At 34.4% G+C, this 14,694-nt stretch overlaps 5 protein-coding genes across 5 annotated transcripts; 1 reads left to right on the top strand and 4 right to left on the bottom strand.

Moving 5' to 3' along the window:
* Positions 1–1,358: 1,358 nt before the first annotated feature.
* Positions 1,359–1,721, top strand: BX664DRAFT_238830 (uncharacterized protein; the record flags this gene model as incomplete). Its single annotated transcript, XM_051540203.1, has 1 exon — positions 1,359–1,721. A coding segment is annotated over one exon (363 nt), but the record flags the coding sequence as incomplete, so codon positions are not given.
* Positions 1,722–5,561: 3,840 nt separating this feature from the next.
* Positions 5,562–7,694, bottom strand: BX664DRAFT_358166 (uncharacterized protein). Its single transcript, XM_051548012.1, has 4 exons — positions 7,474–7,694; positions 7,244–7,418; positions 6,221–7,169; positions 5,562–6,124 (listed from the first exon to the last, which is right to left on the bottom strand). Exons 1-4 carry the CDS (start codon positions 7,663–7,665, stop codon positions 5,677–5,679), a joined length of 1,764 nt encoding a protein of 587 aa, XP_051402219.1. The 5' UTR covers positions 7,666–7,694; the 3' UTR covers positions 5,562–5,676.
* A 515-nt stretch (positions 7,695–8,209) lies between these two features.
* On the bottom strand, positions 8,210–9,375 carry BX664DRAFT_358165 (thioredoxin-like protein; the record flags this gene model as incomplete). The annotated part of the gene is made up of 4 exons (XM_051548011.1): positions 9,194–9,375; positions 8,932–9,120; positions 8,676–8,819; positions 8,210–8,576 (listed from the first exon to the last, which is right to left on the bottom strand). Exons 1-4 carry the CDS (start codon positions 9,220–9,222, stop codon positions 8,210–8,212), a joined length of 729 nt encoding a protein of 242 aa, XP_051402218.1. The 5' UTR covers positions 9,223–9,375.
* A 416-nt stretch (positions 9,376–9,791) lies between these two features.
* Positions 9,792–11,488, bottom strand: BX664DRAFT_358163 (uncharacterized protein). The gene has a single exon (XM_051548010.1). The coding sequence runs from the start codon at positions 11,447–11,449 to the stop codon at positions 9,848–9,850; it is 1,602 nt and encodes a 533-aa protein (XP_051402217.1). The 5' UTR covers positions 11,450–11,488; the 3' UTR covers positions 9,792–9,847.
* A 287-nt stretch (positions 11,489–11,775) lies between these two features.
* BX664DRAFT_358162 (uncharacterized protein) lies at positions 11,776–14,148 on the bottom strand. The gene is made up of 3 exons (XM_051548009.1): positions 13,995–14,148; positions 13,572–13,910; positions 11,776–13,483 (listed from the first exon to the last, which is right to left on the bottom strand). Exons 1-3 carry the CDS (start codon positions 14,049–14,051, stop codon positions 11,915–11,917), a joined length of 1,965 nt encoding a protein of 654 aa, XP_051402216.1. The 5' UTR covers positions 14,052–14,148; the 3' UTR covers positions 11,776–11,914.
* Positions 14,149–14,694: the final 546 nt, after the last annotated feature.

The following is a 14,694-nucleotide window of genomic DNA, read 5'->3' as shown; positions in this document are numbered from 1 at the left end:
ACCAAGGCACGTTTATACAAAGATCAAGTTTTTGCAGGCTTTCTGGATCTATCTCATATGCAAGAATTGGCGAAGACTCGTTCGATGGAATTCGACTACAGAGTGGCGATAACAAGTTTCGGTGTGGCAAGAATCCAGTGCAAGTCCATCGTCAAGCACAAAGACGACGACAACAGTAATAATGATGATAGCAGTAGTAAGAACCCAGCATCGACGACAACAAGAGAAAAACGCAAAGGTGGAGTGGAAAAGGACGATTTCGGAAATATGATGGCGGAAATCAACAAGGATATCAACAAGGATAATTATACGATCAAGCAGCTTCAAAAACAATTATCGACGGCCAAAACAGACATCTCAGCAATAACGGAAAAGATCGACCAAATGAAGCCTCCGAAAAAGAAAAGAAATCGACAAAATCTGGAAGATAGTAATGAAGAAATCGACGAAGCCCTGACTCCTACGCAAGATGTAAATAGTGGTGAACCGTTATATTCCCTAATCAAGAAGCGACAAGATCTGAAATCGAAACGAAACAACCTTCTACGACTGATTGTCAAAACAAAATGTTCGATTATGGATCATCGAAAAAGAAAGATGAATATATGCCAAGACATATTTGGCAGCAGTGACAACAAGGCGATGACACCAACCATTTGTACGACAAAGCCTGATATCGACAGTATTGAAAAGTTTATTGGAATCGATCCTGGATTAGTTACAATGGCTCAATGTGTCGCACTTACTCAAGAACAGGTGAAATATATTCGATCACGTACAACAACAGATCCCGGCAACGCAATGGAAATTGACGATGTTGGCACCATATTCAAGACCAAAGTGAGAAGCATAAAGACGAATCAATTGCGTACCGACTCTGGATTGTCATTATTCTCTCGAACCCTAGAATATCGAAAAAAGTGCAATCACCTCCAAGTAAGTAAAAGAATAAAAAAAAGAAATCGCATCAGAAAATACAACACAATATCTAACTTCCCGTAATATAATAGTGTCAAAAGAATGGAACAAAGTCTGTTCAAAATATCGAAGCTGACTTATCTCGGTCTATGATGAAAACGTTATACAGCAACAATATCGAGAACGAGAAGGAATACCATCGGGTAGGCTTTACTACGCTAACAGCAAAAAAAAAAAAAAAAAAAAAAAATCCCACTCATTTTTTATTCTTTTTACAATTACTATTAAATCAGATCAGCAAGCGTAGCAGACAACCATTACTAGACTTTTATCATACAACCAACTGGCTAAAACGACAACGCAGAACAAGATTGTGTCAAACAGAAAAAGCGTACGCCAAGTCAGCCAAAAGTTTAGTAGGAGGTCAGAAGGCAATCTGCTTCTACGGTGATGCTGGACGTGGATATGGATCAAGAATCGGTGGCCATACTCGTGGCAGTCATGATGTTTTTATTGGGAAACTCTCTGAAAAAGCTACAGTGGTGTCTATTGATGAGTATCGTTCTTCAAAATTGTGTGCCTTCTGTCACATGCCCATGGTTCATCCTGTCAAGACAAACAAGGACAAATCAAAGAAGATCACCAATTTAGGAACGGTTGTTTGCATCAACCCTGATTGCATCAGCCGGAAGAATGGATATGCCGCCAGAGGACGAGACGAAAATGCCTCTATCAACATAGCCATCATCGGATATGAACAGCTCGCCTTTTGTCAAACAATTCAACAATTCGAACGATCTTCTCTTCATGCTGGAGGTTTGAAAGGGAAGGTAACACTTGTATAGTGTTGGACTGTAAGTATCAAAAAAAAAAAAAATAATCCCTCATTATTGATATGTCGATTAACTCATTTTTCTTTTTTTTTCAACTCCGTCGATGGAAAATAAGTATGCCCTAAAAACCATATGCTTTCGAGTTTTCTCTCTATCCAAATTCATCAAAACTATTCATCCCAACATCATAGAGTCATAACATACAAGATATCTTTTCAGACTACCGTAATACAATAAAATATGCGTTTGTAAGCACTTATCTAAAACTGTCTTGATCCAATAAAATGTAACTAATAAAGACTAGTAAAAAAAAGAAATGATTTAAACTTTTTTATTCATTGATTTCATCAGCTAAACTAAGATATATACTGAACTAAAACTATAAACATAACACTGTATACAGAAAATACATATAGAAGCCATCTATTCCAAAAGATCCTAATGGTCAACCTATTTTCAAAAAAAAAAAAAAATAACCTGCTCTCCTTTTTTTTTTCTAACCTATCACAGCTTGATCAAGTAAGTTTTTCTATAGTAAATTGCACTGATCCATCCATCGTTGACATGTAATTTCCGTTGATTGAAGTTGGACGCGCAGCATATTCTGCTTTCGTTCACTTTCGGTCATAAGATCATAGCCAACTGTCATCATCGAGCACCATCGTCGTAGCTTTCTTGATTTCCAAATGTTGGTGTCTAATCAATCCAATACAACTTCGGTATTCATGAGTTGAAATTTGCCGTAGTGACTTGTAGTTGATGTGGAGTAGAGAATCTTGCAAATAGAAAGTTGATGGAAACGCCGTCTGTCAAGTTGCATAAGTTTGTCAGATCGATGTCGGTTCGTAAGGTTATCCAAATAACATATATGTAAAAGAATCGAAATAGTTAATTGTTTGGTTCCTTCTCCTCCCATTCATCCCATCATCACATTATCACATCATCCTATTATTCCATTCCATCGCTACACATCACTATACACGGACACCTCTTTTCTTAATTACCTTGTAGTCCCAAATTCACAAAACTAGAGTACGTCGTAAAAAATTGGACACGCAGGTCCATCCACCATTTCAGTATTTCCTTGATAACCTAACATTGTTTTGATATTTTATGGAATTATGGCCACAAAGCGTCGATGTGCTAATACTGTCGGAAGATTCGAAAGCGGATTTATGTATATCAGGTTGTTAATCTCTTGTTGATGATATTGGTCGTCGTCTTGTATCGGATACGCTAGTGCCTTTCTTTATCGCTTACTTATCCTTGAATGCGTACCTTTTGAATGATGGTCACAGTTTACAAAGTCGATACCCAATCCAAACTTTGTTGATTCTAAAGACGAAAACAATGTAAGATGTTAGTTAGTCCAAAAGTTATATAAAACGTGCTGATTTTTACCTTATTAAACGTAACTTGTTGTTGTCGGTCGTCTCTGGTAAATAAAAAAAAATATTTAGTGTGAAGAATAAACAAAACGATGTTTATATACCTATTGGTCGACGAACGTGGGTTGAAATAAACAGAATCTATATTACAGTGAAACGGGAACAGCGCAACATAAAAAGGAACAATAGGACAAGAAGAAGAATGGATAAAAACAATTGACCCAAAAGAAAGATAGGGAAAAGTTGTTGAAACTGAAAAAGAAAGGAAGAAAAAGAAAAAATAAAAAAAAAATTTTTTATTATAGAATTATTCTTACGCGGCTATACGGATTTTTCAGGGTGCGATCAAATGATGACTGCATCATGCAGTAAAAGAGTATGAAAAATGACAAGATGATATCATCAACAGTTTATTCAACCATTTTGTCTTCCTTTTCAACATTAAAGCAAAACTGTACTTTATTGTGATAAAAAAGAAATAAAAAAGAAAAGAAAAATTACCGATTATAGACTGTCTTTAATGTAAAAATGCAACATTATCGAAATTCTTTTTTTTTTTGCTTTTAGTAGCCGCTGCCTTTCATCGTTGATTACTTCAAGGATAGCTTCTCTACAAATGGAATAAGAAATATAGGTTACGCGCTTGTGCTATGGATGTATGTAAAAGAACTATAAGGGATGAGAAATTTGAACGAAAGGATCTGAACTGATTCTCAATTCTTTTTTTATTATCTTTACACGATTTTCCATTTTGGGAAGTCTCACAATTGATTTTTTATGATAGATAGCACAAGCTGATAGTTTTCTATAGTTTTTTTTTTTTTTTTTTTTTTTTTTTTTTCTTTTTTTTTTTTTAGAAACGTTGTATTCAATAACATGATTATGACGGATGGATTTGGTACGAGTGTCTTATTCCAAAAAGCAAAACATGAATCAGAGTTGCCTGACTTGGAGCCTCAAGATTTTGCCGATTGGGAACTGGAAGTATTTCGTTTTTGGGGAGTTGATCCAGGACTTACCGATGTCTTTGTTGCAAGTGATGGTTCCGACTACATGACATATGACCATCGGGATGAAGATCAAGGTAGCGAACAAGGTGACGACGACAATGTTGGTGACGATGATGATGACGCTACTGATGCAAATACTGAAGATCAAGATCCTGTGGCTGTTGGATGGTTACCTGGCTTCCGTGATGATAACGAGGAAGCACGACAAAGACATGAAATCCGGTCGATATCTACAGTTGAATACTATACAACGGCTGGTTTCAAGGAAACAAACAGAAAGATACTACAGCTCAAGCGAAACGAAGACATCCAAACTCTCGAATCCTCAATTGCACCTAAAAAGGTGGCGTCCATGGCTGACATCAATGTTTACATTGAATCTGTTCTGACTGTATTGCCTCGTCTATTAGAATTCTACTCCCACAACGTAGCTGGTCTACGATTCCTCAACTATATTGGTCGACAACGCATGGATCAAGAATTAGTAGATGTATTTATTCGCGGCGGTGACAAGTATGGTGCTGGACGACCTGAACGAAGAAATCAACCAAGACCTCCCAGATACAGAAGGCGAAGACGACAGAATCCTGTTGAACAGCAAAACGTGACAACGATCATGTTTCGAAATGGCGAAAACAACATCCCTATCATGATGGACGAGTACCAGTGGTATGTTACGGGGCGGCTCAATTCAACATGACTATGCGCGGAAAGGTCTCTGGTTTAGCTGATCGGTGTAGGAAGCTTCTCAAACGGGCGGAAAATGAAGGGAAGCTAGTCTTGATTCCTATGAATGAATACAACATAAGCAAAGTTTGCTCCAACTGTGGTCAAAAAGAAATGCGAAATGTTGTAACAAATGATGGTGACCGATTGCATGCAGTGCTCAATTGTCAAGTTTGTGGTACCGTATGGCAGCGGGATGCCAATGCATCAAGAAACATTCATGGGATTGCCATCAGTATGGTGAACGGTTATCCTCGACCTCCAGTATTTTGTCCTTCTCCTTCCTCGTAGCAAAAACGAGTTGATGCTTACTGGCCTTCGGTAAGTTGAAAGCCAAAAAAAAAAAAAAAAAAAAAAAAAACTGATTCCTGTGGTACTGAAATCAAAAATGTAACTTTTTTTTTTTTGGTAGGGCATTGTAATATATCACAAACCCGTGCCCTATGGTTTTCACTATCAAAAATCCATGGATTTCCCTCTTGTCAGGTGTATCAAGTATTTGAATCTAAGCCAAAGGGAATGTCTCCTCTGGTAGCAATGAAAAGTACTGATAGAAAACTGATAAGACGTATGACTCAAGCTCTTGGTCACATCATAGATTCCAATTTCTTCTCTCATAATACCTTACCGAAATACATTGATACGACAACCATTTTAAACTACCACTTATTCCACAGATGTAAATAGAAAGATTTCAATAAAAAAGTAAAAAAAGGAATAATAGTATTTTCTCTTTTTTATGTTTATTATTTATAAACAATCTAAATAAAGAAACTACTAACATAAGATTGGGAAAGAGGATCATTTTCTTTCTTGTACAGAATAATGTTGGCCACCAAAAGTCCATTCGTCACCATCAATCATTCTTTGTTGTCCTTCGTTGTTGTGTTGATTTTTTTTGGCTTGTTGATTCAGAGTATGAGATAGTTCTTCAAACAAATCAGATGGATGAGGCTTGTGTTGTAAGGAAAAGGCCCGAGATTGAATATGTCGTTGTTGTTCATCTTGTTGCCATTGGGTGTACTTATCGTTTGCTTGATATAGTTCTTGATCCAAGGTTTTCACTTTTTCCAATCGATCCTTCCACTGACTTTCCTTTGGTTGATCATCTTTATTCATCCAGAATAATTCTTCATCTTCCAAATTCTTTCTTTTCCTTTGACTAGCATCAAATGATGATGATGTATCATTTTTTGAACCATGGATTTCTGACCAGAATTTATTCTTGATTCGACTACCATTGGGAGTTCTATAGATACATACATGTATATAGATTATAATTAGTTTTTTTTGTTCAACATCTCAATATTGTTATTTTTTCAATAAATACACAACATTCACTTACGTAATTGTTTCAGCAGATCGTAATTTAGCTTTGGGAATATCACTTAATACGTTAGTCATGGTCTGTTTCTGTTGTCCAAGTGGCGATGAGGATGGTATCAATCCAGGTTCAGTCTTAGAGGTATGATGGATGGAAGATCGATTGGACGGTATAGGTGTTGATAATGAAGTTGAATAGGATGCAAGTTTGGCGGAGGGTGCTGAAAATACAGGATGTCGAGGGTTTTGATCAGATGGGAATGAGGAGATTGGAACAGTTAGTGGAGTACTTGTCGTAAATACTGGAGGAGGAGGTGGTGGTGGTGATGGAATAGACGATAATGATTGTTTTGGGACATTTGTAGTTTGAGTCAAAGAAGAAGTTGGTGTAGGATAATATTTTGTTGCACTGGAACGAGATGGGTTGGCATATTGTGAAGAATGAGTTGATGGTACCGATGTAGTGATAGGTTCATCCAATTGGTCCAGACTTTTGTTCTTGAATAGAGCTGTTCTTTCATAGGATGGCGAAACATTAGTAGTAGTAGTAGTAGTAGTAAAATTGGCCAATAGCGAGGATTGTTGTTGAACAAGAAGTACTTTCTGCTGAAGGAGTTCCAATCGTCGTGATTCATCGAGTAGCTGATCATGTAAAACAACACTTGGTGAAGAAGGACAGGACGCGACAATATCTTCATTGTTGATAATGGATGAATAGTTGAATAATCGTGAAGGTGTAGTACTAGAACGACTTGAACTTGGAGCAGTACGATGTGGACTATGTATATAGGTATTTCTTCTTCCTTGATAACGGTCCTCTTCCATATCATTATCAGCATCAAGAATAAGATTATTATTGTTAGTTGAACTTGTTCGTATAGTTTCAGGTGTCAAAGTCATTGGCCTTGGGGGTGGATAATCTTGTTGACGTCGATGACGATAAGTTGTAGGACTAGTAATATATCGATTACCTATAAAGAACAATAATAAGTTGTTTTTTTTTTTTTGAATTTATATTTTATAAATATATTTTCTTTATTTTTACTTGTATTTGGAGTGTCATGCATAAAAGTAATTGGTTGAGTTGCCAAGGATTGTCTTTCCATAAGTGGTGTAAGTGAAGAAGAGTTTTTAGTAGTATTGTGTCGTTGTTCAAGTTCTTGTTTTATTCTTGAAGTTATTCTTGGTGTTTTTTTATGGATTTTATTTATACGATTATTCTAAATAAAATAAAAACATAAGTATTGTTTTAGTTAGTTTTAATATTGTTCTTACTTGTTGTTGTTGTGAACGTCTAGGAGTCATGACTTTTGATATGTAACCATAAAACTGATCAAATTCTTTTGTAGCGTTTTCATGAGCAGTTCGACAAGCATCAAGGAATGGAGAAACATTAGTTTTTGAAGATATAATATTATTATTTTGTTCTACTTTTCTTGGTGATAAAGTAGTCATATATTCTTCCATGATATAATAAAACAAAGAAAAAGTAAAAAGTAAAAAAAGAAAAAAAAAAATAGTCGCGCGCTTCGTGTTTTCTTTTTTTTTTTTTTCATTGTGCCTATATGATATCTCCGCTGTTTTGGATTTTTCCCTTCCAGAATTTTTTTTTTTTACTGAACCTGTAATGACAATAACTTTATCAAAAAGATGCGGCATCACTTATAACTCTGACAACTGGTTTCTTATGACTTTTGTAACTGGTGCTTCTCTACTTCTCTTTTCCCAATTTGCAATACGGTTTCTAACACTACTAGACTACATTATACATATCCTTTTTTTTTTTTCCAAATGTGATATGTTGACTAGATGATCAATAGTTTTGTATGTCATGATCATCAGTTCCAATGGAATACAAAAAAAAAAGTATAGGTGATGCGATGATGAAAAATGAATAGTATCTTCATCATCATCATCATAAAAAATATATATGCTTTAATAAATAAAAAGAAAACAAGTGAGAAATATATATATATATACATAAAGACTAAAAACTAAAAATGATATAAATCTAATAATAACCTCTATCATCATCATCTTCATCATCTTCATCACTACTAAGAGCTGCAGTAGCTTGAGTTCGATAAATGGTTTTCTTTTTTTCTTTTTCAGGATCCACTACCTTTTCTGCAGGCACAGCATCATGTCTTGCCAAAATAGATCGAATACTTCGAACTGTCATTTCCATTCCACCAAATTGAATAGCTCCAACAAGATTTGCCTTAATATCCCCTTCACCATAAATTAATAAAGTAGGTACATTTCGATCAGGATAATTAGGAATACATTGATCTGCAATAATTTTCACAAATTTGGTCGCTTTGAATTCATTAGCAAGTTGATCTAAACATTGATTCATCAATTTACAGGCTGGAATACTAAATATATATATATATATATATATATATATATATATATATAGAAATTTATATTAAAAAAAAAAAATAAACATAACAAATCATAATGTATACACTTACTAGTCTTGGTAAAGATGAACAACAACATGGTATTCTTTACTAGCTTCAGTCACTTCCCTGATAAAATCAGGCTTGGATATTTGAGTCACTACACCAAACTTGTTTTTGGCTGCTGCTGCTTGCATTTCCTGCATTCTCTTTTGTCTATTCCAAATGTATAATAAAAGTTATTGATTGATTGAATTCCCACACCCAACCAGTTCGACACCAAAAAAAAAAAAAAAAAAAAAAAAGGAGAGAGAGAGATGAATTATACCTGTATTCAAGTAAAATGCGATCGTCTTGTTCATCTTCTAATTCATCCAGTTCATCCAAGGTTTTATTATCCAGGCTTTGTTCTTGTTCCTGTTTCGCTCGTACTACATCTGTATACCAATCTTCCACTTCATCTTTACTTTTTTCGTCCTTTGGTGGTAAAATACCCTTTGCTCTGAGAATATCATTCCTAATAAATAAAATCAATTTTCTAGTGACCTATTTTTTCTTTTTCTTTCTTTCTTTCTTTATTTCTTCTTTACCATTCAGTGTCAGCATTAGGATCGTCCATTATTTGTGTTGCTAGAAAAGAAAAAAAAAAGAAAATGAATAGACAAAAGTACAAAACTTAAGTTACTGATTACGGAGTTTTAAACAGGTCAGTGACTTGAAACTATCAAAACTATGTATGGATTGACCACATTGAAAAAAAAAAAAAAAAAAAGAGTTGTCAAATAAAACCCCAACAAAAGATATAGAGAGAGAGAGAACGTAGAATTAAATCGACAACAATTATAAAGAATATAAATAAGAGAGTCTAGTTTATCTCTTTTTTCTTACTTCCAACAAAAATTTTGATCTCTTATTTACTAGCTATTATTATGCCTAAAGAAAGACCTTTGAAGGTAAATATATATATATATGCATAAAAATTGATTTTTATTTTTATTTTTATTTTTATTTTAGCCCTGTTTGCCTTCACCTTATACCACTAAACGACCACCACGATAAATAACACATATATATATCAATGATATTTCTTTCTCTCTTAATTCCTATGGTCCTTCTATTTGGTTTTACAAAATAACAATAAAAAAAATTTTTTTTCTTTCCTTTCCTTTTTATCCAATGTCTCTATGTCAATTTCATTACAACTATTTTATTACAGGATAAAATAATATAATCTTCCACTTTTATTACTTTTTATTTTTCTTTTTAAATAATTGACTGAGTTTTCTTCCCGGCTGTTTTAACTTATTGAGTTTCATCGATAAACTTGAACTAACAGGTGCTGGACCAGATAAAGGATTCATATCGGTATGAGATTCCTTTTCAGTTTTTTGGTGTAATTGATTATATGACCGACGTTTATTTTGATCAGTCATGTTAACTTTGTCAGAGGATGGATTCAACGTGGACAAAGAAGATGACATGGAGATAGAAGGAGAAGATGATGATATTGCCGCTGTGTTGGATGGTCCTAGATGATGATGATGATGATTCTTTTCCTCTTCTGTATCCGTGGTATTGAGTATTGTATGGTTTTTTTCCTCTTCAGTATTCATGATATTGGCATTTGTATGATTGGTTTCATCCGTATCATCCATGACAATTGTATCTTGTATTTGATTTGGAGAATCCGTCGGCATATTCGACGAAGAGTTAATTGCGGTTAGTTCAACAACGTGATCGAATTCTTTTTGTTCTGTACCCTGAACTGATCCTTGTTGTTGTTGTATTCTAAAGTCATCATCATCATGTGATGATGAAATAGCTGAACATGGCGATGGTACCAGAACGATAGAGTCTGATGTTGAGTTATGAATGTTATCATTGTTCGTAATAATGTTTTTATCATCAGTAGTCGTAGTGCTGCTAGTATTGCTTTCACAGTCCGCCAATGGTTGCAATGGTAACTCTGCCAAGACTGACTTTGATGAAAGTACGGTTGTGTTTTCAATATTTGGTAAAGGTGAAGAAATTTGCTTATCTTGTAATTCATTGCTATTTTCTGTCATGATTATTATTTGTTGCTTTTGTTGTTGTTTCAATGGTTGCTCTGAAAAAAAATCATCATTGTCAGGTGGTGTGGGTTGACTCGGTGCATCAATCGTTTCTTTTGTTGTGGTTGCAGGTTGTACAACGTTTTCTTCTTTATCAACCAGGTGATTGTTATTCATCAGGATTGAAGAATCATCGTTTCCCTGTTGTTCTTCTTTTTCTGAAGGTGGTGTTGGTAACAACTGAGGTGAAGCAGGAAGACTAATGATGGAATGATGATCTGTTTTTTGTTCAATTTCCTTTGTTGTACTGGTCGAATTATTTTCATTGGTGTCGTGTATATTAGATGCAGCTTGTACCAAAGTCACCATTTCGGCAATAGGTACTGGTGTCAAGGTACCTGTTTTATTTGTTGTTGTTGTTGTTGTTGTTGTTGTTTTTATTTGTGGTGTATTTGGTGCAATCATTTTTACTTTTATGGGTAGTGCATTAAAGACGCCACGATAAGTGACATAGGTTTCGATAGAGGCCATGATCAATATAATAGAAAGCAAGACAAAAGTACGGGCAATCAAAAGTGTAAGACTGATCGTGATTTGAATCACAATATGAATATCGTTCATCCATTTGTGGAGAGTGTTATTATTGATTTCTCTCTCCGCTAGTTTAACTTTACTGCTGATCACTTGCTGTATGAATTGATGTATGAATTGTATCGTGATATCTAACGCACTCACAGGCTGAAGGAACGAAGTAAGTAAATAAACATGACAAAAAATAAAAAAAAGAGACGTCATGGTATATAAAGGAAATAATTGGGGAAGAAGGAGAGAAATAAAAGGGGCGAAAATGATTCTTTAATTTTTATATTTTCATCAGACTAAAAATAATAGATGATAGCCGGTACGAATGACATCATTTAATCGGCGTTTACAAACGCGCTTCCTTTTTGATCGTTTTCTCCTGGGCATCTTTTTCCATAAAGAGTTTGGTTATTCTTGTCTGAACAATAAAGAATGAATACTTTCATAATAATAGTACGGTGGATGATTATTGATAATGGACAAAGATGAGAAAAATTTTTTCATACAAATCTGTTCCATAAAGCTCTATCGATGCATCAGAACGTTTATTACAGAAAAGTAAATAAATAAATAAAAAAAAATAAAAAAAAAAAGAAATTGTGAGTATGATGAGGGAAGAAAAAGTTCTATCTACAGATATTGAGCTACAAAAAAAAAAAAAGTCGAAAGTGGTGTGTTTTAATGTAAAGATGGCTGTTCACTGCTCCGCCTTCTCATGGTATCATGATAACCATAAAGATAACCACCAGCTAAAGAAGCAGATCGTTGTGATGGCCCACGATGATGGTAAACACGTTGTTCCTGAGTCTTTAAATGATGAAGGGCATCTGCATAGCTGGCACTACGGACACCCCAATAAACACGACGCCTAGGTCCTGATCCAATGACTCGTTTTTCTAAATCGTTTGGAATCACTGCCATACCAGCTGCTACACTGACACGACGTCCAGCAGGATTGATGACACCCTCAGGGACCAAAGGAGAAGAAAGATGATCATAATCATCAAATTCATCTTCATCATAATCATTTTCGTCACCCTTTTGATCGAATGTTTTGGTACTTTTATCATCATGATCATAATTCACCATATCATTCTCCTTGCTTATGTTTTCAATAGCAGTGGGGTGACGTTTCCATTCCATTCGTTTCCTGTTTTCATCTTGGATTGTTTCAAGCCATCGAAGTCGATTTTTTTTCAACAAGACAACCAAGTCATCTGCTTTTGGAAAAAGGGCAGCAAAGATTTCAAAGTAAGGACTGACGACGAAATCACTGAATTGAAGACCCACAGCGAGCTGATTTGTTTTACGTCGATCCATATTAGGACTCAATGGTAAATGATTTTCTCGTTCCATATCACCCTGATGAAAAAATTCCGTACATACGCGTTGTGACCAATGATAACAGATGGGCCAAGGACGTAGTGGGTTGCTTATATCGGCAGCATGAAGAATGGCTTGAGAAAGTATGAGACGATGTTCGCGGCCTAGACAGATGCCTCCCTCCGAATCCATGGTACTGGTTGTAGGCACGTTAGAATGATCCTCGTTCTGGATCTCAGCTGTTGGGTTGTTATCAATGGAATGTATCACTTTCATGTTATCTAAAGATGGAGTTGGTGACGACGATGGAGGAGTAGTATCAGTGGATGTATTTGATGCCTTGTTATTCATTGAATGATTGGACGATTTGGATTGATTATTTTTCTTGTCATTGAATGAACGCTGAAAAAATAATAATGGACTATTGTCACCAAGTGTTGCAAAAATATCTCGAAGTTTAGGGATAACAACGGTTGCCGATCCATCATCATCATCATCAAGTCCTTCTTGTTCAATATGAATTGTAACAGTATCATCTTCAGATTCATGAGATGTAGTTCCAGTTTTTGTTTTTGTCGTTGCTGTTGCTGTTGCCGATGTTTTTATTTTTTGACCAGATTTGAGTACACGAATATCATCATCCGATTGAAATAAATCCAAAATGGCTGCCATATTTTCTTGAAGTTCATAATGAAACATCATATCAGTAGCGAGAATCATTTTGATTAAATGTAACCTTGCTTCTTCTTCAGTAATACCATCACCTAATTGATAGCTATATGTCTCCAAAGAGGATAATAATTGATGTTTATCCATCAGTTCCATTGTAATTGAGCATGAATAACTTTCTAAAACAGATCGATTGTTGTATCTACAAGCTAAATCTGTTTTCATATTCACTTGATAATTATTATTTAATCCAGGCTAACATAAAAAAAAAAAAAGAGGAGTTGTCTGAGTTTCGAACTTTTTTGCTTGCTGCATTGATCTGGGAATTTAGGGTTAAACTTACATGACCAATATCGTGACATAGACCAGCAACGAATAATAATGCAATATCAACAGGAGATAAATGACCAGCAATATCATATTCTCTTAACATATAATATAATACCAATGTGACATCTACTGCATGATGGAAAGAGTGATAAGCATTTGGAAGATATCCTTGATCAACATCTATTAAAAAGTCCAACAATGTAGAAGATGTCCAACCAAGTCGATCTATTACATCCATCTTTTGAAAACAAGATAAAAGTATTCCATAAATATCTGCTCGAGATTTATCATACAAGTTGAAAGCTAACGTTGTTGGTTCTTCTTCTTGTTGTTGTTTGGCCTTTAATAGTTTCTAATAAAAATTAAAAATATTCCAAATACCCGGAGTTAACTAAGCTGCAGGAAAAAAAAAAAAAAAAAGAAAGGTATTTCTTACTCTTTCAATATGAAATAATTCATCCGCTGTTAATGTATTATGCCGAAGAATAAGCATGACTGAATCAATATATTGTCGCAGTTCTTGTTATTGTTATTTTATTTCGTTTTCGGTATAATACTATCTATGTATATATATATTTTAATAGTATAACAAAAAAAAAAAAAAAAAAAAAAAAAGAGATGTGAGAAAAAAAGATGTAGCTAATTTGATTTGCTTGGGTTGTGAAGGGTTTCTTTTGTTCCTAAAAAAGTAGTCACTCTAACGATCCAATGATAACATTGCTTTCCTATAAACTGTATTACCTCAAGATGAATGGTGGCGTTGAAAAAAAAGAATAGGTGATACAATGCTCGGATATCATTCCCAATTTGATGCAATCATTCAATATCCATTTTTAGTAACTATCATCTTGCCATATATTTATAAATGAGTAAAGAAGATTTCAATCACAATATAATATACACTTGAGTATTAAAAAAAATCATCTTACAAAAGAAAAGGTTATGACAGTTACCAAGGATAGATGAATCTATAAAAATATTTTTTATTTACGAATACTATAAATTTTATAGTTAATTATCTATTAATTTTGTTGAGCCTTTTTCATTACATGACCAAAAAAAAAAAACTTACTTTTTACTCATCTTTTATTATCATGTTTTTTGCTTTAAATAATTAACTTTATTGATTTAATACA

Source organism: Halteromyces radiatus (genome assembly GCF_025201355.1).
Source record: "Halteromyces radiatus strain CBS 162.75 chromosome Unknown BX664scaffold_3, whole genome shotgun sequence".
Classification (NCBI taxonomy): domain Eukaryota; kingdom Fungi; phylum Mucoromycota; class Mucoromycetes; order Mucorales; family Cunninghamellaceae; genus Halteromyces; species Halteromyces radiatus.
This window is presented reverse-complemented; position numbering and strand designations above follow the sequence as displayed.

Excerpts from the sequence above, each read along its gene's own strand:
- BX664DRAFT_358163 (XM_051548010.1), bottom strand. The coding sequence starts at position 11,449 with ATGACGTCTCTTTTTTTTATTTTTTGTCATGTTTATTTACTTACTTCG.
- BX664DRAFT_358162 (XM_051548009.1), bottom strand. The coding sequence starts at position 14,051 with ATGCTTATTCTTCGGCATAATACATTAACAGCGGATGAATTATTTCAT. Across the intron at positions 13,911-13,994 it reads AATTATTTCATATTGAAAGA|AAACTATTAAAGGCCAAACA; the intron begins GTAAGAAATACC and ends AATTTTTATTAG. Across the intron at positions 13,484-13,571 it reads TATGTCACGATATTGGTCAT|CCTGGATTAAATAATAATTA; the intron begins GTAAGTTTAACC and ends TTTTTATGTTAG.
- BX664DRAFT_358166 (XM_051548012.1), bottom strand. The coding sequence starts at position 7,665 with ATGGAAGAATATATGACTACTTTATCACCAAGAAAAGTAGAACAAAAT. Across the intron at positions 7,419-7,473 it reads GACGTTCACAACAACAACAA|AATAATCGTATAAATAAAAT; the intron begins GTAAGAACAATA and ends TATTTTATTTAG. Across the intron at positions 6,125-6,220 it reads CGATCTGCTGAAACAATTAC|AACTCCCAATGGTAGTCGAA; the intron begins GTAAGTGAATGT and ends ATGTATCTATAG.